A 24769-nucleotide genomic window follows, 5' to 3' on the forward strand; every position below is an offset into this window, starting at 1 on the left:
GGCGTCGCTGTGCAGTAGTATGTGATATACGCATTCTAGTTAAAATTGCAAAATTGGTTGTCAGACAACATTTTTTACCCCTAGAGCATTCGATCCCATCCCGGTTGGTCATTATTTGAGGTAAAGAGCAAAGCGATACATTTTCCGATTTAATTTTTCACGATTCACTTTTCTGCAAAATCCGGTTTTGTTCTTTCTTTATGGAGGCCAAGCGCGTCTAAAGGAATTCAGTAAATGCCAATAGAAAGGATTAAATTGTTTGCACTTTTCAGTTGTACATTTTCTAAAACACTACGGATTTTATTAACAACAGAAGCATGTAAAAATAAAATTTAGCGAGAGGCAAGCAGGCGCCAAACGATACTCAGCAAGCACGTAAAGGGATAAGGCAAGATAGTGTGTTAAAAAAGTAACAGTTTAATCAGTACGTCAATATGAACAAGCAACCCATAGTGGACATTTGGTACGACACAAGCCAGTCCCGATTACGCCACGAATTAGTAAAAATCATTAAAAAACACCTCACACTGTTCAGTGACGTAGATGGTTACACAATAAACGTCCACCGAAAACCTCACGCATAAAGATTTTGTACAAACGTTATCTATATATATGTATATGTCAAGTTGTACACGTCATCAGGTAACTAGCGTACAACTAGTTTTGCAAATACCGAACACCGATTTACTTCAATTGATTGTCAAAGAAACGTGACTGTCCCAAATACGATGTTAACAAAATTATTTAAGTTATTAGTCAGATAAACATTCAACCAATTTCATTTTCCCTCTTTTTGCGTCCATTCTGACGTTTATAAACAGCACTACTACTTAACAATGTCGAAGTTTTGACGTCACAATCAGAAACAAACACTTCGTACAAATTGAGAATAAGGCACGACCGCTTCCCCCCTTTGTCGAAGTTTTGAGTCAAGGTCGCTCAGATCGCGGAAAAATTGGTCGCTGGCGGCGACAGCAAGCTCGTCTTTAAAATTGTATCTGAAAATCACGTGGTTTCGTTGAATGCTCAGTCGCACAAAATCTGATTACTCTGGACAGCTCCAACTCTTGTTAAAAAATACTTGAACACATTCTTATTTTTATTTTAAGTGTTGATTAATGATGAACATGGCGGTTTATGCTAAAATTTTAATTCAATTTTGTATATTTAATTTAAACTTTGACACAAGCAAAAACATTTTAACACTTTAGAAATTGTCAAAGACGACCTTACTTTGTCAAAGGCAAGGTCATATCCTCCTGCGGGTTTTCGTTGTAGCGAACAAAGCAACGGAGGAAACATCGCGTGTGATAAATGTCCTCACTGCGGAAGAAGGTTTCTTCATTTGTTGTTGCGTAATAATGGGAGTTTATGACGCCGTTTGTGGTAATGGTGCCGTTGGGCTTTTTGTCCGGTTGGTCAGGTGACACCAAAGGAGTTCTGTGGCAAAATGGATCGGGTTAAACGGTATACGTAAATATTTCTGTTTTGTTGAATGCATTATGCATAATTTATTCACTTTTTAAAGAAACCCGACCTGGTACACGAAAACACAATGGTTAATTTTTTCTTGTAAATTCGAAATATTTTTTCTTACTTTTAACCCTGCAGAAAGTATGCGAGTAACACGCGTTACTCCAGGATAATACCATGTTTTTCAAAAAAATTATTAAGCTTTAAAATTTCGCTCAAATTACAATTCGTTACTTTGTTAAGCAAGTGAATTCGGAATCCTCTTTCTTATTTCAACCACTTTCGACGTTTCTGTGCCTACCTGATGACGATACATCCGTATTTGTCGGCGAACTTCTTGAGGTAACTCTGGTGGTCGCAGAAGTGGACAATCGCACAATTCCATAACATGGTCGTTATGACGTCAACGGGGCTGTACCGGTCGACTGAAGGAAGGTACTTCTCCATGGAGGACTTGAGCGCCTCGTAATCGTCGGCAAATAGCGGTTCAAGTGTTTGCACAAATTTTCGCACAACTTCGTAATACTGCAAGGTTCAACACAAACACATTAGCTTCTACTTTATTCCATTATTTAACGTTTTCAGGGCGCGAGTTTTGACCATGTTTTGCGCCATGTGACCAAATATGGCAGTGCGTGACGCAAATGACGCGGGCCGAGTACTTGGCTCAAACGGCTGATTTCTACACTAATGTACGACACAAACACATAAGTTTCTACTATCACATATACCTATCGTGAGCCAAACAGGACATGCTCCTATACCCTTCTTCATGTGTTTTCTGCCTAGTAATTGTCAAACAAGCGTCATACGTAATGGTGGTGAGACTTGTTGTTTTGGTCTCGGCTCTCAGCAGTTACCCCTTGCTGGGCACATCTAGTACATTCAGTCAACATATAACGCTGATGATAAACACAGTTCATTCCTCGAAGCGTTTGCCTATATCACAAACTTACCAGTAGAATATGGCTTTTCTGTTTCGTGTCATACGCCCCAAGTATTATGCGCCTGAGCGAATATAATTACGAAAACATTAATAAGGCCATTCTCATATACGTGCTGCTCAACGACTGCTACATGTTGTTATCGCCATCTCCTTATCGTCTCTAGTGTCCTTTAATTTGTTATCCCTGACTACTTATGGGTATGGTGACCTGTGACTATGTATGCGTGGCAGTAACGCGAAGGACTCGTTGTTTAAACACTGATTGTTGGAGGTTATAACGTTTTTAATAAAGGCATATATACCCCACTGGTTTTAAGCAGTTACTACGAGCCTTGAGAAAGATAAACGTTACACGATTGCTACCAATACCAAATTGTGCCAACACCAAACTGTCAAAACTGCAAATATTATTCACCTGTTTGAGGAATGAGTGGTAGTGGAGATCCTCCATGAGTTCTTGAGTGATGAGCATCTCGTCGTAGTAACACTCCTCGCACCTCTCTTTAATCCCGTGCAAAAAATCTTCGTTCCCAATCGGAAAACTCAACCAGGGTCTGAAGACGCGGTCGGACAGAGTTCCGTAGTTCGTTGAAGATTGACATTCCTGTAAAATATTTGTGTTTTTATGCCTGGTTGTATCGTAGTGAATTATGTGAACCTCTGGGCCAGTGGTTCCCAACCGGTTGTACGCGAACCACAAGTGGTACGCGAATGGCATCCAGGTGGTACGCGAAAATATTTGATAAATGTATTTGGTGCTAACAACATAAACTATCATTTAAAAGTTAAAGTTACTTTGAAATTGAATGCTCATATACGGCCTGTTACTGAAACAATGTGACCAATGCAAGGTTTAAAGATAGTTCTGCGCTTACTTTTGCCATAATAATTTTTATAGAAATGAATAGTTGGTTCGTGGCAACTGTGCAGGACTGAAGAAGTAAAGCGATAAAATTTAAGTTGGGAACAACAGCTCAAAAGGCTCAACACATGCTCGTATATTGCAGGCAACTTAGTCTTATCGGCAGCAAAAACATGCGAAAGTTATCGTTTGCTTGTTTCAAAATCGTTGTCAAAAACGTGAAATTAGTTAAAAATGCATATTTCATACAAACAATTGCTAGTGCACACACTTCTACGTGCGAAGAATTAACTTTTACTAAGAGGAACTCACGTGCAAAGCCTGGTAGTTGATGTACTCCGTGTACTGAGTGTGCGGCTCGAGCAGCTGTCGCAAAACGGATGAGGGCAGCAGAGTCGTACGGATCTTACTCGTCATCAATGAGGGAAACACAAAGTGTACGGTGTTGTGAGCAAGGCCGGGTGCGTAAAATGTAAGTAGGGACTGGGCGTGGGCCTTGGCGAGCTTCCACGAGCGGTCATTAGGTGTGTGAACTCCGCCACACCTGTCCACAATGCTTAACTTGTACTCGCGATGTAGGCGGATTTCCCGTACGTCCCAATAACACCCGGGAAACATTTTGTACTTCCCGACGTTGATCGGAAGTTGCCACAAGATGTCTGACGAGGGATCTGCAAGGGTAAAAGACGATATGTAATGGGTAGAATTCAATTGGAATCATTAAACAGTCTTACGCGCAACAAAGACTTGGTATATGATTTTTTGACATGTTACATGAGAAAAAAACTCATTTGGTTGATTTGTGTTTTTCTTTTTAATTCAATGAGCGGGATTTGATTACACTGCTTGTAAAGGGTAAAGGTTTTGTTCCGAGTAACTGTTTAAAAGCAAAAAGAATTGTTTGATCATAAGCACAAATATTGTATGTCCACAGACTTAGAGAATATAATAATCTGAGAGAATAAAAACAATCGGGTATAGGTTTAACTCCAAAGCACTTTCTACAAAACGCTCTGCATGACTAATTATTCACCGTATTGGCAGTTGGTTTTGCTGTATTGTTTTGGAGGATTTTAAAACACTTATGATGACTCACCAAAACAAACCGTTTCATGATTACGCCGAATTCATCAACCGTCACACTATTACGTCATCCTACCATTACGTCACTTTACCTCCTTTCTTCATTCCGTGAGCGAACACAGTACTGCGAAGAACGTGGTACAAGACATCGTCCTGTATTAAGGGGACATTCTGCTGGCCCGAAGCAAACTTGGAGAATTCCCACAAGCATCCGAATGTGAGTTGTTCAGTGTAGCAAGGCGATCTGTTCCTCTTGAACTCCAGCGACTCGACCGTTGAAACGCAGTGTAGCTCCGTCATGCGGCCGCCGTGGAAACTTCCGAAATCCGCTGTATGGGAGTGGTGACAATGAAAAAGGGGTCGTTTCGTTTTGTTCATAACTTTATAACATGACTAATCGATGTTTTTTTCCCTTTTTAAAATATCACCAAATGTAGACACGCTTCGAGTCAAAAACTAAGATAAAACGACTCCCAAAAAAAAGTTGTTGAAAAGAGAAATAAGTGGTCTAGTTTGTGAATGCGCGACAAAAATAGCGATGAAACGACGTGAATCCCCAAAACAATCGGATACACAGTAGAATGTGGCCTGATACGTGCAAAGAAATCTGAAGTGGTTGCAATTGCCAACCGACGGCGAAAAATCAGTCTGTCGACTTTAATAATAAATTATTCTTAGAAACGCTAGCAGTTCCTATACAGCTGGTGGAACTGTTCTCAGCGAAAGGTTACACATTTAACTTAATGTCATCGACCGGAAGGGAAGCCTAACTAAAGATAATTTAGCGCAAAATTCCGGCAAGTCACGATTCAGCCTAGATATGCATTTCGGTACGGAGGATTGTATGTTATGGCTTGGGCGCGAACCAATATAATTTTAATTTCGAAAATTGCATTTCTGTGCCAATCACGATTACAGTATGGTTTTGCTTTCATTTTCAAATGATAATTTCCTGAATATTCATTTCTGTTTTTTGCTCAATAAAGTTATGGGGCGTTTTAATATTTGATTCGTGTTGTTGTTTTATGTTATGGTAATTCTCACGAGGTTGTTTCATTAAATTTAATCCGTTATTTGAAGCCATAGAGAGTGTTAATGACATATGGGATGTAATCATGGTTGGCCGTCGATGGGAAACAAAAAGTAAGGACGACAAAGGGAATGCAATCAACCTTAAATAATGCCACATTTTAGCGATATTTAAACAGAACAACCTTTTCCTTTAGATTTGTGAGAATGCCAAAAACATTTGGTCGCAAAAAAAACAAAAAAAGTTTTGCAACTTCACGTTGTTTGGACCGAAACATATTGAAAATAAAAACGCTTGTGGCCAAATAATGTTAAAAAGTCAAAATTTAGGACACCTAGTGACAAATGTTAGATATACCGACAGTGTGGCAACCCCTATATGGGCATAATATTAAGGAACACAAAAACCAATAAATTTGATAGGAGCATAAACAATGTTTGTTCACTAATACAAAATGACTGAGGTGCGAAAATCTTTAAGTTGACAACTTTTAATAGAAAAGCCAAAGCTATTTTACCGAACATTTTTTAGCAGACGTTTCAACTATGCCCATCATCAGTGCTATAACTTACTATAAAGTTGATGCTAACGAGATTGTATTTTGCAAAACTTATTTGCGAACAAAGCATTAACAACAGGATCAACCTGGCTGTTGTTGGGAATAGCATCTGCCAGACTATGGTTCAAGTCCCAAATTATCAACATTTAAAGTCATTTTGCAAAACTTTTCTTACGATCTTACCTTCCCGTTTCGGAGCAAAGTAAAAATGGATGATTTGTTTCCAGACTAAGCATTGTAAGGCTATGTAGACGATGGAGACAGGCAAGGCGAGAACCGCAAACACCAGATATTGAAGCACGCGGGACAAAATGACAGAAGCTGAAGACTTCATTTCACTTTCTTTGCCAAGGATAAGTAAGTTTAAATACATAAGCTGTAACACAGAAAAATGGTTTGTGGTTTATGGGTTGTAGGTATTTTAAATGTGTGACAAACAAAGTTTTATCGAGCAACTGCTTTGCCTGGTGCACACCCATACAACACTTGAATTATCTAATCTATTTACTTGGCTGTATGGAAAGCTGTGTTTTTAAAGCGCCCGAGGCACTTCAGAATTTCAAGTTGACCTTGCTGCCTCCAAGCACATCAAAAGACAATTCCCAACAAGCGAATCCGTGTGCTCAATAATGAAATTCTCGGTAGATGTCTAGGGGGATTATTTGCGTGCAAATGGATGACTCGTATGGCAACATGACGTACATCCCGATGCATTTGCATGGAAGTCACTTCCGAAAAATACGTTCCACTAAATCATTGTCAAGGAACAAGACAAAAGAATCAAACGCGTCGACAGATAATCAACATACAGCATCATGCCAACGCTCATCAATTTTAGCAGAAAACAAACCTAATTACATTTCCTTCGACTGCAGCGAGCGCTCTGCAATATTACAACGACGCGACATCTTGCTGCCGCCTCTAGACATCGCAAGAGACGCTTTATCATAAAAATCTCGTGCAAATAGCTCGGTATGATTATTCACAGCTTGTGTACGCAAAACCTGACGGGCTCAGAAGTGTGACATATTTCCTATTGTATTCATCATCACCACGACGCTCAAAACAATTAAATTTCTATATTTTCAGCTATTGCTTGTGTTTTTACCATCGCAAATTAAATTGCCCTGGCGACATGTTCATGCTGCCATCACCAAGTTTATATATAGTGCTGTATGTTTCGTCGACTGGCAATGCTTACACTCAGCTCGCTTGTGGTGATGGTGAATGGAGTTCGACTCAATGATAAGATAGAAATCAGACCATTTGAAGAAGTCCAACCTTCCTTTCCTGTCTGCTTGTGCACAAGTAAATACATCATGTAGGCCATGGTACGCAACAACTTCCAGGCTCAAGTCGAAGACCTCAAAATGTGGAACTCAAGCTTGCGTCATATCTGTTTGGTGCACGAAAACGTGTTTGAATTACAATCCGATATTTTAAACCCAACTGGAATATTGTCGTACGTTGGCGTCCGAATTCTCAGAACACCTTCGTGGAAACACTTACGTGTACAACTAGGTTACCAAGGAAGTACTGATGCTCGGGTGTGGCAAGGTCATATTACGATCTGCCTTCAAACACCCGGCCCTGCTACTTGGGCCGTATGTGGTATCTGGTGGTAATAACTTCTTCCCTCAGAACTTTTCGTATGACATTGTAGGATGCAAACGTTGCGCATTTTGACGTATTTGCCCACTGTATTACCTTTTTAAACAAACATGCAAACTGTTGAATCGAGGGTCAATTAAATCAAAGAAACGACGAAAGTTCACAAAAGAAGATTTTACGTTTGGTTGCATACTTTAAAATATTTCATTCTGGGTAATTTAGTAAAAGAAAATTTATTGTATTGGGCGTTTCCTCCTTTTCTATTAGGTGGCATACAAGCCAAGTACTACTACCGAAATTTCCCCTCCGCAAATCACTCTCATGATACAGATTCTCCCCCCCACGTATCTAGAAGACATGAAAAATCACCGCAAACGGGAGGTATGACGTCCAGCAACCGTTAGGAGCTTTTGTTTTTGCCAAACGTCAATGTGATCTTTTCAGGACAGCACTTTCACAAAACTTCCGATATCCATTTCTTACAAAACAAAATTGCAACAATATTGTAACTACGTATGTTACTCTAAATAAATCAACTTGTCTAAATACACTAACTTGTCCAAATACGGTGCATCAATTCTAGTTATTCTAAAAATAGTTACGTTAAAAAATCGAAAATAATAACGATCGTAGTGAGCAACAACATAAAAAATAAACCTTTTGGGGGAAGTTACATAATTAGAGCTGGCACCAAGCCAATACAGTACAAATTCCCTTGGTTTTAAAGAAAACATTTATATTCATGAACACCTTGACAGGTATGGGCACTGGTGCGGCCCGGAAACGACTTTAATGTCGGTTGCTTTTCAAAAATTGAACGTATTATGTTTTCTTAGGCAGTCAGACCCGGAATAAAACCGTGTGACAAACGTGTCCGCATAAAAGCGACATAAGTTACGATTTCAGTTTGAGACACCGACGCAACATCAAAGTCTGTTTACAAAAGTCATAAATCAAAAAGCAAACAAGGACGTCACTGGGTCCACTCAGATTACACAGTACAAAGTAACTACTACGGGAAACTTCAAACTTGTTTGCGGAAATACAAGAGTGCGTAATCGCTCGAGCGTGAAATCAAAGAAAAATTATGTAACTGGATCCCAATAATTTAACTGGTGATTACGGAATATTATCTTCATATGTTACCACAATTTGCTCTACGCTAGTGCACTCAAAAGCTGCTTAAAATAGTACTCAACTGTAACTGAAATTGCTGTAAGTCCGAAAATACGGCGCACTAAAGGAACGGATAACGCTCGTATATCAAATACCGTTCTTAACCAAGAAAACCAAAAAAAAAATAAAACGAGCCAGAAATGCATTTTGGCAACATTTGCACGGATACAAAATAACAGAAACAGTCACCTAACAAGTGACAGCCTACGAGCAAAACGAACATCGCCTGCATGATATTTTAAGCCACTGTTTGCTTGTGGTAAGACGGTTACTGCCAATATTGCGGCTTTCTTGACCTCTAAGAATCTCGTTAACCCGTTGCACACCCTGCGGCGTCTCAACACCAATAGCGAAACTCTAAACCTTCGATACGAAAAAAAAGCAACCAGATGCCTATTGCTTTGACAAGGTCTGCACGAATTGAAAGCAATTACGTCGAAACGGACGTGCTGTGACAAAGTAACTACTCTGCTGCTGATATTTTTCAAACAAGTACTTGGGTGGTGCTTTTTACTGTCTAATTATTAGGGTTTATTACGACTATCTCATCACTGCCCGAGGCAAAAATGATCAATTAAAACTGGTGAAATAATCACCGGGTAGAGGCGTGCAACTTTCGGCAGTGTTTCGTCATCATCAAGGTGTGACAAAGGAGTTTGTGACTAACACAAACGACGTCGAATGTCCTTTGTTCATTTACTTTGTTTACTCTACAACCTGATGTTTCAATGTTTCAAGTTACTCACAAACTGCATACATTTCTACTGGCCAAAAAAGTATTACAAATGCATTAATAAACCCATGCATTTTTTCTTATCCAGTACAAAACGCATGAACCTATTCTTGACGGTCAAATTTTAGGATTTCTTGGAAATTTCTAAGAATCGCAATTGGCTTTAACTGCTTAAAAACTTTGTTATATTTAAAGTAGCTGTTCTATTAACGCCTGTTTGAGTGCGCTGCAAGTCCCAAACTATATGTCTTTAAATTTGTCTTTACTTAAAATAAACAATCGCACCATTTTCGGACCCCCGCCTGGAGCTGGGATCTGGTAGTTTCGCAACGCCACAATATATAAGGTATTTTTGCAACACTCTGCCTTTTAATAGAAAACGGCCTCACGCAATCCCTGTTTTGGACGCGCACTGTACCAATGCGGTAGCAAATCTAACTATATCTTTACTCAGCCGCTGACTCACCACAATACACGAAAAACACTTTCGTGGCCGTTGTTACGTCATAATCCGGTGTTAACTCAGAGTAACCCCCGGGTCACCAAAGGCCTCAGCGTCGATTGTTTGATTCATATTTCCTCCCAAAAGAAGCAATTCTCGAAACTACAAAAAAATCCTCTGACATCATTTCTCAAGCAATCGCCTTACGGCCAGATGGTCCATCAGTTACGCAACGTCGATTTAGGAAAAAGACGCGATGACGTCACATGTTTACGTCGATTTTTGAATTCTCACGCTCGTGAATGAGAAGAACATTTTGTGATTAAAACCATTATAGAACGTAGTGGTATATCAGAGACGCTTTTATTCAGTTTGACAAAAATACATTTTAACATGCCAAGTTGAAAACACAACAACCATTACCGAAACTTTGTATTAACTTGGTTAACTCTAGTTAACCACGTGATTCCATACCCAGCGTGAGTAACGCGATTTAGCAATAGGTTTAAAGAAATTGGTATTTCCATGTAGCGTGTCACTATGTTATGCGTTTCCGGTTTGTGACGCAACAATAGCTTGCTTTCTCCTAATTTGGCTACGGTTGTCATAGCATGTTGTATAATTAGGAAAAATGAGATAAAAATATCGTTAGCGGGACATACTTGACGCGAAAAAATCGCGTTCACCTTGTTTCATGTATACCAAGTGTTAAAACAATAAAACACCCATTGTTAATACAAGTGATTATGAAGCTAAAAACTTTTTTCAATTGTTATGTATTGTAATTTTGTTTACATGGCAACCAACAACAGTGATCTGTCTTATCAATACCAGAAATACCAGAAACGTTAAAACGTAGCTGTTTTTTTAACTCAACTAATTATCACGGGTGAAGTACATACCCAATGTGCTACAAAAATATATATGAAGTCTCTTTGAGTAAATTACATCACGTTCTAAACTCTTAACCATTACAACACGCCGTACAAGCGCTAACTGCGGAGGATGTTAAGTCGTATGCCCACGTGTTCAAAAGATCAATGTAACAGCCGAAGGAGACACCCGTGCATACTTGGCACGGAATCGCGGCATGGTTTCTGTCAAAATACCTTTTGGATGAGCTTAACTCAGATACACCCTAACGACATAACCCAGAACGCTGCTATTCTCACTACAGACGGTATGTCCGGCCCACACTAGACTGCTAGATGTTTATGGAATGTTCCTGTGTACATAGGCGGGCATGTGTGCACGCAGGTAATAAGCACTTATAACAGCGATGGAGTCATTGTGTTTATAAGCCTCCCTAAAACCTTGACTAAAACCCGGAATTACTGTGGCGAATCCAGTGGGGTTGGAATTTGCGTCGTTGACTTTCGTGAGATAATAACACTTATAGCATGCCATGCATATTTTATAGACATTAGCTGATGTTAAGTTAAAAAGCAATGGCCTGTGTAAAGTTTAACATAGGCTACGTGATGCTTATGCTCGTAAAATATTTTTCCAAATTAGTGCCGTATCGTATATTCCATCCATAGAATACTGAAAAGTTTTAGTATTTCAAAACCGACACCTTTTTATTGCTTGAAAAACATTTCGATATTTTATTAATGAAAGTTGTGGACGATTTTGTCCCACTGCCACGATTAACCACAGATAGCGTGGATTAATTGACGTATAACAGGATACCATGCAAATTCTACTAACGTGGCTTTAGTGACGTAATATTACGCTTGGGTGCACAGAAGTTAGACCGGGTTTTGAGGAAAGTTCGTATCTTGAAAACAAAGTTTTACTCTGAAAGTTCGTTTGTATGTGGCATACATTTGGATCTTGAAAGATGTTGACGAAGTTTGAGTCCAAGTCAGCCCGCGTAAAAGGTAGTATAACAATATGTTCCAAATAAAGCAGTTATTTTATCTCATTTATATTCACTGAAATTTGTTATTCTTTGCAAATTAAGTGTTCCGGTGTAGGTCCTAATTAATAGTCTTGTCAAACCAAAAATAGAAGTACTCCATTTTACCCAGATCACAAAAAAATGTAAAGTAAATTTTTCATTAACATTTTTGCAACTTTTGAAACAACACAATATGTATAGGCAAAATATTTGCTGATATAATTCCACCGAAAAACCCATGCATGTTTCTTATCTGGCAATTAATTTTCCACAGGTTTGTCATTTCATCCCAAGCGGCCGTGGGTGTTGTCGTCCCTTCACAATGGGACGATCCAGTTGTGGGATTATCGCATGTGTACCATGATTGACAAGTTCGAAGAACATGATGGTGCGTTTACACTTGTAATTATGCATAAACATGGTATTGTTTTGCCAAATAAAAATGGATGATCGGAAGACGAATTCATTTCATTTTTGTATATTTGCTTGTAGGCCCTGTCAGAGGAATCTGTTTCCATAATCAACAACCTCTGTTCGTATCTGGTGGTGACGATTACAAAATAAAAGTATGTTGCAGAGTTTTAATTCCTGTGCTAAATCACAATTTAACTACAACATCAATATGTTTCAGATCTGGAACTACAAACTAAGAAGATGCCTTTTCACTTTGCTTGGTCATCTGGACTACATCAGAACAACTGTCTTCCATCATGAGTATCCATGGATTCTTTCAGCGTCTGATGATCAGGTAAAAATCAATATATATTACTTATATATAGAAGTAGGAATCAAATTACTGCTTGTTATCCGAGTGCAACCGACTCATGTATCACCCAAACACACATGCAAAGGACCATAATAATTTTGGGAATCTGCAAACAATATAGTGCACACTGTTTCAACCTATAAGTTCTTATCATCATTGCAGTTTGTGGCGGTGACGCTGGACTAGCTTTTTTAATTTGCATTTTGTTGTATATACCTTTTGGCCAACGTCTATCTGTTGGATACCCAACTGAAATCAAATTAGCTTCTGTTTTCATGTTTTGTGATAAATAACAAACCCTTTTTTCCTGACTTAGCAGTGTTGAGATTCATAAAATGATTTTTTTTAGACAATCCGTATATGGAATTGGCAATCTCGTTCCTGTATTGCTGTGCTAACTGGTCACAACCATTATGTGATGTCAGCTCATTTCCATCCATCGGAGGACTTGGTGGTTTCTGCTTCCCTTGATCAGACTGCAAGGGTCTGGGATATTGCAGGTATGCAGCATTTACCGCATATATTCTGTATACAACATTTACTGTACGTCTATTCGGTGCATTTATTAAAATACTTTGTGTGGTTTGCTAAAAATATTGATTTTAAATAAACACAGGCCTCAGAAAGAAAAACCTTTCTCCCAACTCTGGAATTGAGGACTCCGTACGAGGAACGGGTGTTGGTGCTCCTGCCTCCATCGAATTGTTTGGAAGCACAGATGTGATGATCAAACATGTGCTTGAGGTAAGACTTTCGTGCTAGCACACTTTGTTTCATTTGTAGATTCCTTGCAGGCATTGTGGCTATGATTTTGTATGTGATAATGAAAAGGTTGTTTAGGGAATTTCAAAAAGCTGATGAACGTTACATATGCTTCAAAATATCTGCGTCTTTGACAACAAAAATAATTGCATTGTTTTGCATGCAGAGATTGATTTAAATATTAAAAATGTCTTGGGACAATTGAATATTTTTTTATCATCAGCTTAACACCTAACAAATTGTCTAAACAGGGCCATGACCGTGGTGTTAACTGGGCATGCTTCCATCCCACAATGCCATTAGTGGTAACGTCGGCTGACGATCGCTTGGTCAAGTTGTGGAGAATGAACGAGTCCAAAGCATGGGAGGTTGATTCATGTCGTGGTCACTATAACAACGTGTCATGCTGTGCTTTTCACCCTCGCTTGGAGTTGATCCTGAGTGCCTCCGAGGACAAATCGATAAGAGTGTGGGATATGGGAAAAAGAACAAGTGTGCAATCATTCAGACGTGACCATGACAGGTAAAAAATGCTCTGGAAGTTTGTGGTCATTTTGATGCTGATCTGTTTGGTTCAGTGATGACTGCATAGATGACGAGTCATACTTTTTGTGATGACGAAGTGCGAGGCATTTGTCTGAGAACCTTGTTAATAATTTTATGTTTTTTTATTTCTGTTGCTTTAACCACCAACATCGGATGTAAAAACTCTGTGTTTGAATAATTTTGTAATTTTTAGGTTTTGGATTCTCACGTGCCACCCAACCCTCAACTTATTTGCTGCCGGTCACGACGGAGGGATGGTTATATTTAAACTGGAGCGTGAAAGACCAGCATTTGCCACCCACGGAAACTTCCTCTTCTATGTAAAGGACAAGTACCTCCGAAAGTTGGATTATACCACGAGCAAAGACACGGCCGCCATGCAACTGAGAAGGTTGTCCTAAGGTTTTTGTTTTTTTTTACAATAAGATTTAAAATAAAGATTTTCTTCAATAAAAATTATTTTTTACATAATATGGATGTTCCTATAGTTTTTGATGTAAGTAATGATATTATTTTGTAGTGGGTCAAAGACATCAGTCTTTTCGCTCTCGTACAATCCAGCGGAAAATGCTGTCGTCATTACCTCACGTGCTTCTAACATAGAAAACTCTCATTACGATCTTTATCAAATTCCAAAGTCCACCGACTCTTCCAACCCTGACGGTAGGCATTTATTTGTTGTCTACAGATGTATGGAAATCTTTCTGGAATGAACCCGACTTTGAAAAATGTACAGAGCTATATTTGTAAAAATGAATTTAAAGGTCTTGCCTTGCTTTTTGAAACTACTTCGCCTTAAATATGTTTGAAAAACTTTTGCCTTTAATCCTTCACCAACATGTAATTGTTAACTGGAGCTTTAATATTTTTAGCCCCAGAGGGTAAAAGGTCATCAGGTCTGATGGCAGTTTGGGTGGCAAGAAACAGGTTTGCCGTGCTTGACCGCACTCACACAATCATCATCAAGAACCTGAAGAACGAAATCACCAAGAAAGTTCAGGTTGCAGCTGTCGACGAGATATTTTATGCAGGAACTGGTTCCCTTTTATTAAGAACACCAGAGGGAATTACACTGTATGATGTACAGCAAAAAAGGTAAAATATGATTGTAATGATTGAAAAGTGTTGACTGAGTTTGTTTAAATACCAATGTTTATTTATTTTTTTTTCAGCTTTTGTTAGTGTTTTTACAATAAATTGTTCCGTTTTTGCAGGGCTCTTGGTAATGTGAAGATTGCGAAAGCGAAGTATGTGGTGTGGTCCAATGACATGTCTCATGTTGCTCTGCTTGCCAAACACAACATCGCTATTTGCAACCGGAAGCTTGAACTTCTTGCATCCATCCACGAGAATGTGAGAGTGAAGTCCGGAGCTTGGGAGGAGAGCGGAGTCTTCATCTACACAACATCCAATCACATAAAATATGCTCTTACCAATGGGTGAGTTTAAATATCTCTGTTGGTTGTTATACCACCTACTAATGTGATTGTATAAAGGGGTATAAGTGCAATTATAGAACATTTTAGCCCATATATGTCCTGTTTAACAATACATTTTGATATTCTTTAGTAAATATTATTTTTCGTGCACTGTGGTTATCTGGTCTTCTCAAACTTGTTTATGTATAATTTTTAATAATAATAAAACTATAAAAAAAAATTTCCCTTACAAGGCAGTATCCCATGTGCTCCAGTACCCAATCTTGTAACTTAAGCTTTCCATCATTTCAATATAATTATGTTCCTAGCGATCATGGGATCATTCGGACACTTGATTTGCCGATCTACGTAACGAGAGTTAAAGGAACAAACGTTTATTGTTTGGATCGGGAAACACGCCCCCGTGTACTTTCTATCGATCCAACTGAATTCAGATTTAAGGTAGGTGAAAAAATTATTTTAAAAACTAGATTGAAATAATCGTTAAGAACTTTTGGTTTTAAATTAATTTAATAATTGTTAGTTGGTTTGATGTTGGTGTTGATTTCTGTAATACTATGGGATTAAACATTGTTTGAATACTGGTCTGTTGAAATAATGCATTTAATGTTGTTTTTTGCAGATGGCTTTGGTGAACCGCAAATACGACGAAGTTCTTCACATGGTTCGAAACACCAAACTTGTGGGTCAGTCAATCATTGCTTACTTGCAACAGAAAGGATACCCTGAAGTAGCTTTGCACTTCGTCAAAGATGACAAGACCAGATTCTCTCTTGCCCTTGAATGTGGAGATATAGAGGTCAGTCGTTGCTGTGCAGTAACTGGTGCAATGAATTATTTTAATTGAAGATTGTTCCGACAAACATCAAACAAAAAATGCATGTTTTACCTTCTGGATATTTAACTGTTGATAATGCAGACATACTTGACAATTGACATTCTCGGAAAGAATATCACAAATTTCACATTTAATTGTTTTTACAATTTTGTCCTCCTTTTGGAGTGAGCTAGTTTGCTTAAAAAAATTCTTTTCCACATATGCATAAACCAATCATACCCTTAAATTATATGTGCCAGACATATATTAACCACAATGTAGGACATACCTTGCTGATCCACATATGTAACTATGCAGGTTGCTTTGGCTGCTGCAAAGGCACTGGACGACAAGCAATGTTGGGTTGCCCTGGGAGAAGTTGCACTTGCCCATGGGAACCACCAAGTGGTGGAAATGGCTTACCAAAGAACGAAGGATTTTGATAAACTTTCCTTCCTATATTTGCTCACTGGAAACTTAGAGAAGTTACGAAAGATGATGAAAATTGGTAAATTTTGTCATGTTTTTTTATGAATGGGCAGGATTTTTTATGTTATCAGTCGTTAGCAATACCTACCTGTAAACATTAACTCATAATGTGCAAATTTGTTGAGCCTTTTTCAACATTTATTTCTAATGGCTACATGTGTTTTCTTGATTATCAGTGCACAAAATTCTGTTTGCATATGGTTTTTGCCATGTTTTATGATGTAACAAGCTCAAAATTTTGAGGTTGTGACAAAAATTCTAATTCCCAGTGTGTGACTTTTGTTTAGCCGAAATCCGCAAGGACACATCAGGCCACTACCAAGCTGCTCTCTACCTCGGAGATGTCGCTGAGCGAGTGAAGGTTCTTCGAGGATGCGGGCAAAAATCACTCGCTTACCTCACTGCTGCTACTCATGGATTGGAAGAAGAAGCTGAACAGCTCAAGGAGGAAGTTGTTCCGGATGTTGATCCCAATGCGGTGCTCCTGCAACCTCCACCTCCCATCAAACAGTGTGAGGAGAACTGGCCTCTTCTCACTGTCAGTAAAGGTATGTTGAACTACAACTAATGTTTCTCTAAATAAAAGTTTTTTAAAAAATAATCAGAAACAAAAAATGCGTTTTTTTAGATTTGATGGTGGTGTTTTTTAGTTTAAAAATTGGGTGAATTGTTCTCAGAATAATTTTACTCTACTTGTACTACAACATGACATGCACACTACACACATTTAGTTAGTTCAGTTAAGGCCAACCTGTGGCACATGTGCTAACAGTAAACCAATTGCTAGACCTACTGTAGGAAGATGAAGAAATTTGTCCACCCCCGAGTTAGTTCTTCCTCAGGCCATTTGTAATATCATCTCCTCTTTCTGTGTTTCAGGATTCTTCCAAGAGTCTAGGATGAACAAGCAGGGAGTCGTGGGAGGACTCAGTGCTGATGTTGATCTGGATGCGGACACAGGTGGTTGGGGAGAAGAAGTGGACATCATTATCGATGATGAAGGAGGGATCGTTGAGGATGAATTTGAAGATGCAGAAGATGGAGGAGACACTGGAGGTGGAGGATGGGATGTGGATGATGATGATCTTGAGCTTCCTGCGGATCTTGATATTGCTCCTGATGATGGAGCTCATGGAGAAGGATTCTTTGTTGCTCCAACTAAAGGTATTAGAATGGAAACAGGTTTCACTGTAAAATGATATATTTTATGTGGATTGGAAAAGTGGTTGGCTTTTCAACATTTGTGAATAGCCTAATGTCACCCACTCTTTTACTTCACATTTTCTTGCTGTAAATTGTGTGTTAATTTTTTTAGGAACATCTCAAACCCAAGTTTGGTGCAATAACTCACAACTGCCTGTTGACCACATCCTTGCTGGATCATTTGAAACTGCTTTTAGAGTAAGTGTAAATTACAGATGTACCGGAATCTTATAACACTGCTTTCTTATGTCATCACTAAAACAAATTTAACTTGCAAATGAACTGTTGTTAAAAAAAACCCCAGTGAAAGGCCTTACAACACAAAGACTGAATGTAAATATCAACAAACATGCTATTTACATCCAGACAGGCACTGTTTCAACCTAACAGATCTCAGTAGTGTAGCTGTTATTCCAGTGCAAATAATAATGTTTGTCTTACGCAGTAATATTTCATGCAATGGCATGATCGCCCCACTGTGCAGGTCCTTGCTTGGCGATCACAGCTAACGTATCGAGATCATGAGGTTTGCAGGCTTGGCAGCCCAGGCATTACAGCCTAGCTGGATCAGCCACTTTTTTTGCCTGAACTGCCAATCCTGCAAACCTAAAGACTGTTTGTATAACAACTTCTATCTCAAACCAAAATTGTTTTCAACAGCTCCTCCACGAGCAAGTTGGAGTCACAGACTTCCAACCGTACAAGACCCTGTTCACACAAACATTTGCACGATCCCGGACCACCTTCCCGGGAATTCCCGGCTTACCCCCGATGAACAGTTACCCCCACAGAAACTGGAGAGAAGCTGGGGCTAAAGGGGGATTGCCCGTTGTGGGGCTGAACCTTGGTGTTCTTGCCACTAGATTACAGGTAAGATAAAAAAGAAGGCAGATATTGAGCTCTTCAGTAAAGAAGGCTTGTATGTTTGATGATCTGGTATACATGACGTTGCGTGTATGCTATGCTGCTGGTTTGCTTGGACTCTTTTGATGTGCAGTGTTTAAGTGATTTTTTTTACTTTTTTGTGCTGTTAATAAGGTGTTATAACAGTAGCAGGATATAGTTTGTACTGTGTATGTTATTTTTCATGTGTATCCTATATTCCTAACCATCAGTTTGTGTGTGCTAGCTATCATTTTTTGTGTGATTTAGGAAGCCTACAAACTAACCACACAAGGCAAGTTTGATGATGCAATCGTTAAATTCCGGGACATCCTTCTTTCGGTTCCACTCTTAGTGGTTGACAACAAGCAGGAGATAAGTGAGGTAAGTGGATGAGACCAGCTGACATATTGCAGAAGCCAACTTGAATGAACACCCTTAAACTTTATTGATATGCCATTTAATTTATTTTGCTGTCTTTACATTTCAATGTAAACACTGTGTGATCATGTCTTACTTTTATCATATGTTAGTTGGTATCAGAAAACGGTAAAACACAGCTGATTTCATTGGCGTCAAACGCGTAGCATTGTGACGCATTGTTAGTACAAACCTGTGTGCAAATACAATCTTCAACTACTTGTCTAGACTATATCTACATAACGCTTTGTATTTAACGTTATTAAGGCGCAACAGTTGATCACCATATGTCGCGAATACATAGTCGGTTTATCGATGGAACAACTTCGAAAAACTCTTCCGAAATCGACACTGGACGACCAAAAGAGGTTGTGTGAGATGGCGGCTTACCTTACACACTGTCAGTGGCAGCCTGTGCATCTTATACTGGCGCTGAGAACTGCCCAAAACCTCTTCTTCAAGCTGAAAAACTACAAGGTGTGTAGAATAAGTTGCTGTACTTTTTGACGCATAAACGGAAAGTATTTTACGTTTGCGGGTCAAGTGTTGGAATTTAATTCTACTACGGTTGTCCTGCCAAAATTTTTTGTTAAAATTCCTGCCGTGTTGTCCAACTACAGAAATGTCAATAACTGGGAAATCCTACTTTCCACAAAAATAAAACATAATTTGTAATTGAAATCCTACTTGCATTTGTTTCTATAAGTCAAGATGCCACAGAATGAATCCATTATTATTTATATATGACGTAACAATAAATTTTGTTGGTTTAGACTGCTGCGTCATTCGCGCGAAGACTTTTGGAACTTGGACCGAAACCAGATGTTGCGTCACAAACCCGAAAGATTATCGCCGCTTGCGAGAAAAACCCGCGCGATACTCACGAGTTGCATTATGACGCACACAATCCATTCGACATTTGCGCTGCCACCTACGTTCCAATATACAGGTGTGCACAAATGTGATATAATAGTGTCAACTTTTGCTATTTTTAACGATCCTTGCTAGCAAGACCGAAGGTAAATTGGCATTTATACAAAATTACCTGTTTGTAGGGGAAAACCTGTTGAGAAGTGTCCACTAAGTGGCGCATGCTACACACCTTCGCACAAAGGCGAGATCTGCAGAGTGTCAACATGCACTGAAATAGGAAAAGATTGCGTTGGACTCAGAGTCAGCTCCATACAATTCCGCTGATCCGGACCACCGCAGCTTGTTAAGAAAGTGAAATGTTCTATTGTATCTCTATTGTTGTCTCACCTGCTTTAGTCGCGTTAATGTTTGTAAAAATGCAACTTTTTTGTCTTTCCGGCAAATTGCCTTTGTATTGGTTCGAGCGTTTTGGATGAAAAACGTGCCTGCATAAAGGTCAGCGATGTTAGTTCAGTTTTGAGCTATCTTTGTATGTTGTGGTGCAATGGATGCTTATATCTACGAGAAAGTTTACAAATCAAATAAACAACCCATTTAAACCAGTTTGCATTTACGTTAATCAATGAAATAAAGCCAGTTGAAGATGCTGAAGTAACCAACTCATTGTAAAGTACCAACTAGCAGTAAATTAAGATAAAAATTATTAGAAACATGATTACCTAATTCCAATCCACTGCAAAAAAGGTCTGTGGGGGTACGTAGATGTAGTCGCGTCGTTGGAAAGTTCTTGAAAGTCAACAGCTTGCCAAGAAAGGCAACTTTTACGACCCCTTCGTCGCCGATACGCATGACTGATTTCCACGCTTCTTCACAGCTGATGTAAGTAAAAGAACATTTGTTTTGTGTTGCAAGTCTGTTCAGTTACATGTCAAGTATTCCAGAAACTAGCTAAAAATGACTGACAAAACCGAACAAATCAAAAAACTTCAAGGATATGAATTCTGGGAGAGGACTTTGGGTAAACCAAAGCTTATTGTTGCTCCTATGGTTGATCAAAGTGAGTTGGCTTGGAGAATGTTATCACGAAAGTACGGAGCCGAACTGTGCTACACTCCGATGCTGCATTCTTCCGTCTTCGTCAGAGATCCACAATACAGGTACAAGTTTTAACCATCCTTCTTGGTTAATTGTGTTAAATGTCTTAAAAAAGAACAGAGAACTTGTTAGAGCTAGCTATAGGTGAATAGTTAGTTTAGGGTTGCCGGTTTTTGTTGTTGTTGTAGCCTGGGCCTGCAATGCATATTAATATCCGTCACAAAAATCATTAAATTTTTGAAATTTTGTGTCAATTTATGCAACTTGTGAAAAAATTATCGAAAACCCATGAGTAACAGCAGAGTTATGTGTGCTTGAAGTCTTGCCGTCTTTTTGGTCTTTTAGAGCGTTATCTTTATTTACAATAGTGTTGTAACTTGTTTAGTTCATTTTGGTCTGTTGTTAGATATCACTACCTTTCCTAATTCTACAATACAGGTAACATATGTTATCACTCCTTCCTTACTTTTATCATTTTTATCAATTGTAACTGTCTTAAAATGTTGAAAACTGAGATAAACTTTAATTTTTTCTGCTTTCATAGGTTGTCATTTCTGTTTTGTTTTAGCTGAGTTTATGTTGTCTATGTTTACAATCATTTTACAGCTTGTTTTGCTTGGTTAAATTCATTTCAGCATTTTGTTACGATGCATAAATTTTTCCTGGCTTTGCAGAGTGGATGGGTTGGCATCGTGTAAAGGAGATAAACCTCTAATTGTTCAATTTTGTGGAAACCAACCTGAAACTATTCTGCAAGCATGTCTCATGGCCCAAGAGAAATGTGATGCTGTTGATTTAAATCTTGGATGTCCCCAGGTGTGACGACAAATTACTCTGTCTTTTATGTATATAACAAAATGTATGTGTGCACATGATCAACGTATTAATTGTATATGTGTTGTTGTGCCTATTTCTGCTCCACGGTTGATAGGTTTGTAATGTACAGACCATACATATTTGTTTTGTGGCATGTAGGCGATTGCAAAACGTGGAAATTATGGAGCATATCTTGGTGAAAATTGGGAGCTGGTTGAAAGAATTGTTAAAGCTTGCCATGAAAAGTTGTCTGTGCCGATCACTTGCAAGATTCGCATTTTCACAGACATAGAAAAGACCATTGAATACGCCAAGATGCTTGAAAAGTAAAACAATCACAATAAAAAGCTTTGTTGGAAACCGAATGTGGGTTTTTTAATTTATTTAGGGCCGGATGCCAACTGCTAACTGTCCATGGAAGAACGAAAGAGATGAAAGGACCGAACACTGGTATTGCAAGTTGGAAACATATTAAAGCTGTTAAAGATGCGGTCAGCATTCCTGTTTTTGCTAACGGAAACATTCAGTACAAGGAAGATGTCGATAGGTTAATAAACATTTTACATATTTATATAATGTAAAAATCCTTTCAACCTGGTCATTATGTATTGGAATGGTGACCTAGATTTCATTTAGGTATTCTAACTGTCACACTAAATATAATCTGATTATTCAGTTCCTAAATACCAGGCTTAAATTTGACTTGATAATAAACTGATACAAACCATGTTCTAAATAAAAATTATGCTCATTTTTTTCAAATGTTTACAGTTTCTAAATGAATTTGAAATATAAATTTGTGTTTAACTTTGTAATATAGATGCCTAAACCTGCTTGAAGTAGATGGGGTGATGACGGCTGAAGGCAATCTTCACAATCCAGCACTTTTCACAGGAAAACAACCAATTACTTGGGAAATATCAGATGAATATTTAAATCTGGTTGAAAAGTATCCATGTCCCATGTCATACGCAAGGGGACACATCTTCAAAATGTGCCACCATGGTTTGCAGAAACACACAAATGCAAGAGATATTTTAGCTGCCTCCAAAGACCTCAAAGATATGAGAAAGGCAATAACTGTGCTGAGGGAAACTTGCATGACGGAATGTTGGAATAAACCAAATGTTAAGGAGGCTCTGCCCCATCCACATTGGATTTGCCAGCCCTATGTCAGACCCCCACCTAAACCAAACCATATACAATCGAAAATTCCCCCAGCGCAAGCCCCGGTTTTGGGAAACGTCTCCAAGAAGAAGATGAAAAAGTTATTGAAGCGATGCAGAAATGCTTCAGAAATTTGTCTGGAGAATCTAAATCCCAATGAAAAAGCAGCAAAACTGGCCGCTAGTATTGAGGAACGACGAGCCAAAAAGCCGGTTTATATCAAGTGCGTTCGTTGCGGGAACCCTAGTGGTAACAATTGTATATTTTTGTCATGCAAGCGTTGTTGCAAAGAAAGAGCTCGGGAATTGGAGAAATTCTGTCAAACTCATAGAAACTTTACGCCCAAAGAAAATGTAAATGGTTATAGTAACGGAAACGTATCCTGTTGCTAGATTACTTTTGTTTATACGATCATATTCACTGAATATTAAGTTTTATAAAAATGATAAGATTGTCAAAATTTACTGTTGCTGTAAAAATTGTATAATTTTAATGTTTACTTTAGCTGTGTGTATTTTAGGAATTTACATTTTCCTTGTGACATAAAAATATTTATTTACAGTACTTTCCAGGAAGACTTTTTGTAACAGACCCAATAAAAATAGCACAAATATATTTGATTGGATTTGTTTTGTCTGCAAATGCTAATAATAAAAGTTTTGAACCAGTATCTGTAACTTTTGTTCATAAAATAACAATCTTTGTTTTGTTTTGTTGAAAGCTATTTGATCAAGCAATATGAAACAAAGACCACCGAACACAGACCTTTTCTTGGACGAAACTTCTTTCTCGTTTTACTTTTGTGTGCAACAGAGTGTCATGGAAGATTTTAAACCAAACAACGTAAGGAAGCCCTGAATTGATGTTAGTGCTTGGGCAGAAGTGGCTTTTACTTTTAGGTTGTGGTGAACGAGATTCCAGTAGAGAATATAATTTTAATAGTTTAATTCAATGTGGAAAAGTTACAAATCAAACCGTAGACGTGTGTTATTTTATTCTATCGCAGGGTTAACAGCAAACCCTTTTTTGTTTTACATTTAGTTTTTCATGGTGAACGTAACAAACCCTCCTGATGTCATTTCGTAATAAGATTGCCAAATTGTCAACAATATTGTGCGGCATTTTTGCTGTGGCACAGTTTTGTACTGGAATAGTTATTCATTTTTACGAACACGAGGACATGTAAGTGTGAACATATGTAAAAAGAAATAGAGGCTACACACATAACACGTAAGGGTTTCTCAAACAATTAAATTATAGGCTTTGTGAACTAGCGTGTTTGGGGGAGGGGGGATAATTGGGGCATCATGCCCCCTTCAAGTCGAATAATTGTGCCAGCCGCATTTCCATGTTAACATTATTATCAGCGCTTCATAATCTACAAAACATATTTCTCGGCGTGACATAGTTCGATAAGTGCCAAACAGTGGACGCAAGTAGCATTTGAATCATTGATGATGGGAAAGATTGCATCATTCAACTCAGTGGGCACTAAATACAAAAGCACAGGTTAAGCTATAATGGCTGCGGGTTGTTTTGTAAACACGTCAACTTTCACACATAAGACTTCACCCTCATGCAGTTCTAAGTGGACATTGTGCCCTTGAATTAAATTACCACAAAACTGCCGTTGTTCGTGTGACATAGGAAACCAGGTTATCACAAACAAAAATTAT

General features: G+C 38.5%; 3 protein-coding genes across 4 annotated transcripts; 2 read left to right on the forward strand and 1 right to left on the reverse strand.

Annotated features, from left to right (window-relative positions):
• Positions 1–387: 387 nt before the first annotated feature.
• Positions 388–6315, reverse strand: LOC145909812 (uncharacterized). The gene is made up of 7 exons (XM_082997130.1): positions 6137–6315; positions 4457–4693; positions 3594–3952; positions 2835–3023; positions 1775–1998; positions 1234–1440; positions 388–998 (listed from the first exon to the last, which is right to left on the reverse strand). Exons 1-7 carry the CDS (start codon positions 6285–6287, stop codon positions 860–862), a joined length of 1506 nt encoding a protein of 501 aa, XP_082853256.1. The 5' UTR covers positions 6288–6315; the 3' UTR covers positions 388–859.
• A 5345-nt stretch (positions 6316–11660) lies between these two features.
• LOC145910374 (coatomer subunit alpha-like) lies at positions 11661–20609 on the forward strand. Its single transcript, XM_082997475.1, has 22 exons — positions 11661–11798; positions 12093–12206; positions 12311–12384; positions 12450–12566; positions 12934–13084; positions 13201–13328; positions 13598–13869; positions 14086–14283; positions 14413–14555; positions 14765–14987; positions 15107–15331; positions 15640–15772; positions 15954–16130; positions 16467–16656; positions 16925–17185; positions 17517–17801; positions 17953–18038; positions 18501–18710; positions 18993–19106; positions 19410–19619; positions 19916–20091; positions 20198–20609. The coding sequence occupies exons 1-22, from the start codon at positions 11759–11761 to the stop codon at positions 20337–20339; spliced, it is 3669 nt and encodes a 1222-aa protein (XP_082853601.1). The 5' UTR covers positions 11661–11758; the 3' UTR covers positions 20340–20609.
• Positions 20610–20756: 147 nt separating this feature from the next.
• Positions 20757–23699, forward strand: LOC145903626 (tRNA-dihydrouridine(16/17) synthase [NAD(P)(+)]-like). Of its 2 annotated transcripts, XM_082991743.1 has the most exons (6): positions 20757–20894; positions 20957–21172; positions 21785–21926; positions 22086–22252; positions 22315–22473; positions 22747–23699. In XM_082991743.1, the coding sequence occupies exons 2-6, from the start codon at positions 20970–20972 to the stop codon at positions 23483–23485; spliced, it is 1410 nt and encodes a 469-aa protein (XP_082847869.1). In that variant the 5' UTR covers positions 20757–20894; positions 20957–20969; the 3' UTR covers positions 23486–23699. The 2 variants fall into 2 exon arrangements, with proteins under 2 accessions (XP_082847869.1, XP_082847860.1); XM_082991734.1 differs by lacking the exon at positions 20757–20894 and having other exon boundaries at positions 20907–21172.
• Positions 23700–24769: the final 1070 nt, after the last annotated feature.

The sequence above is a fragment of the Ascidia mentula genome, chromosome 1 (genome assembly GCF_947561715.1).
Source record: "Ascidia mentula chromosome 1, kaAscMent1.1, whole genome shotgun sequence".
Classification (NCBI taxonomy): Eukaryota; Metazoa; Chordata; class Ascidiacea; order Phlebobranchia; family Ascidiidae; genus Ascidia; species Ascidia mentula.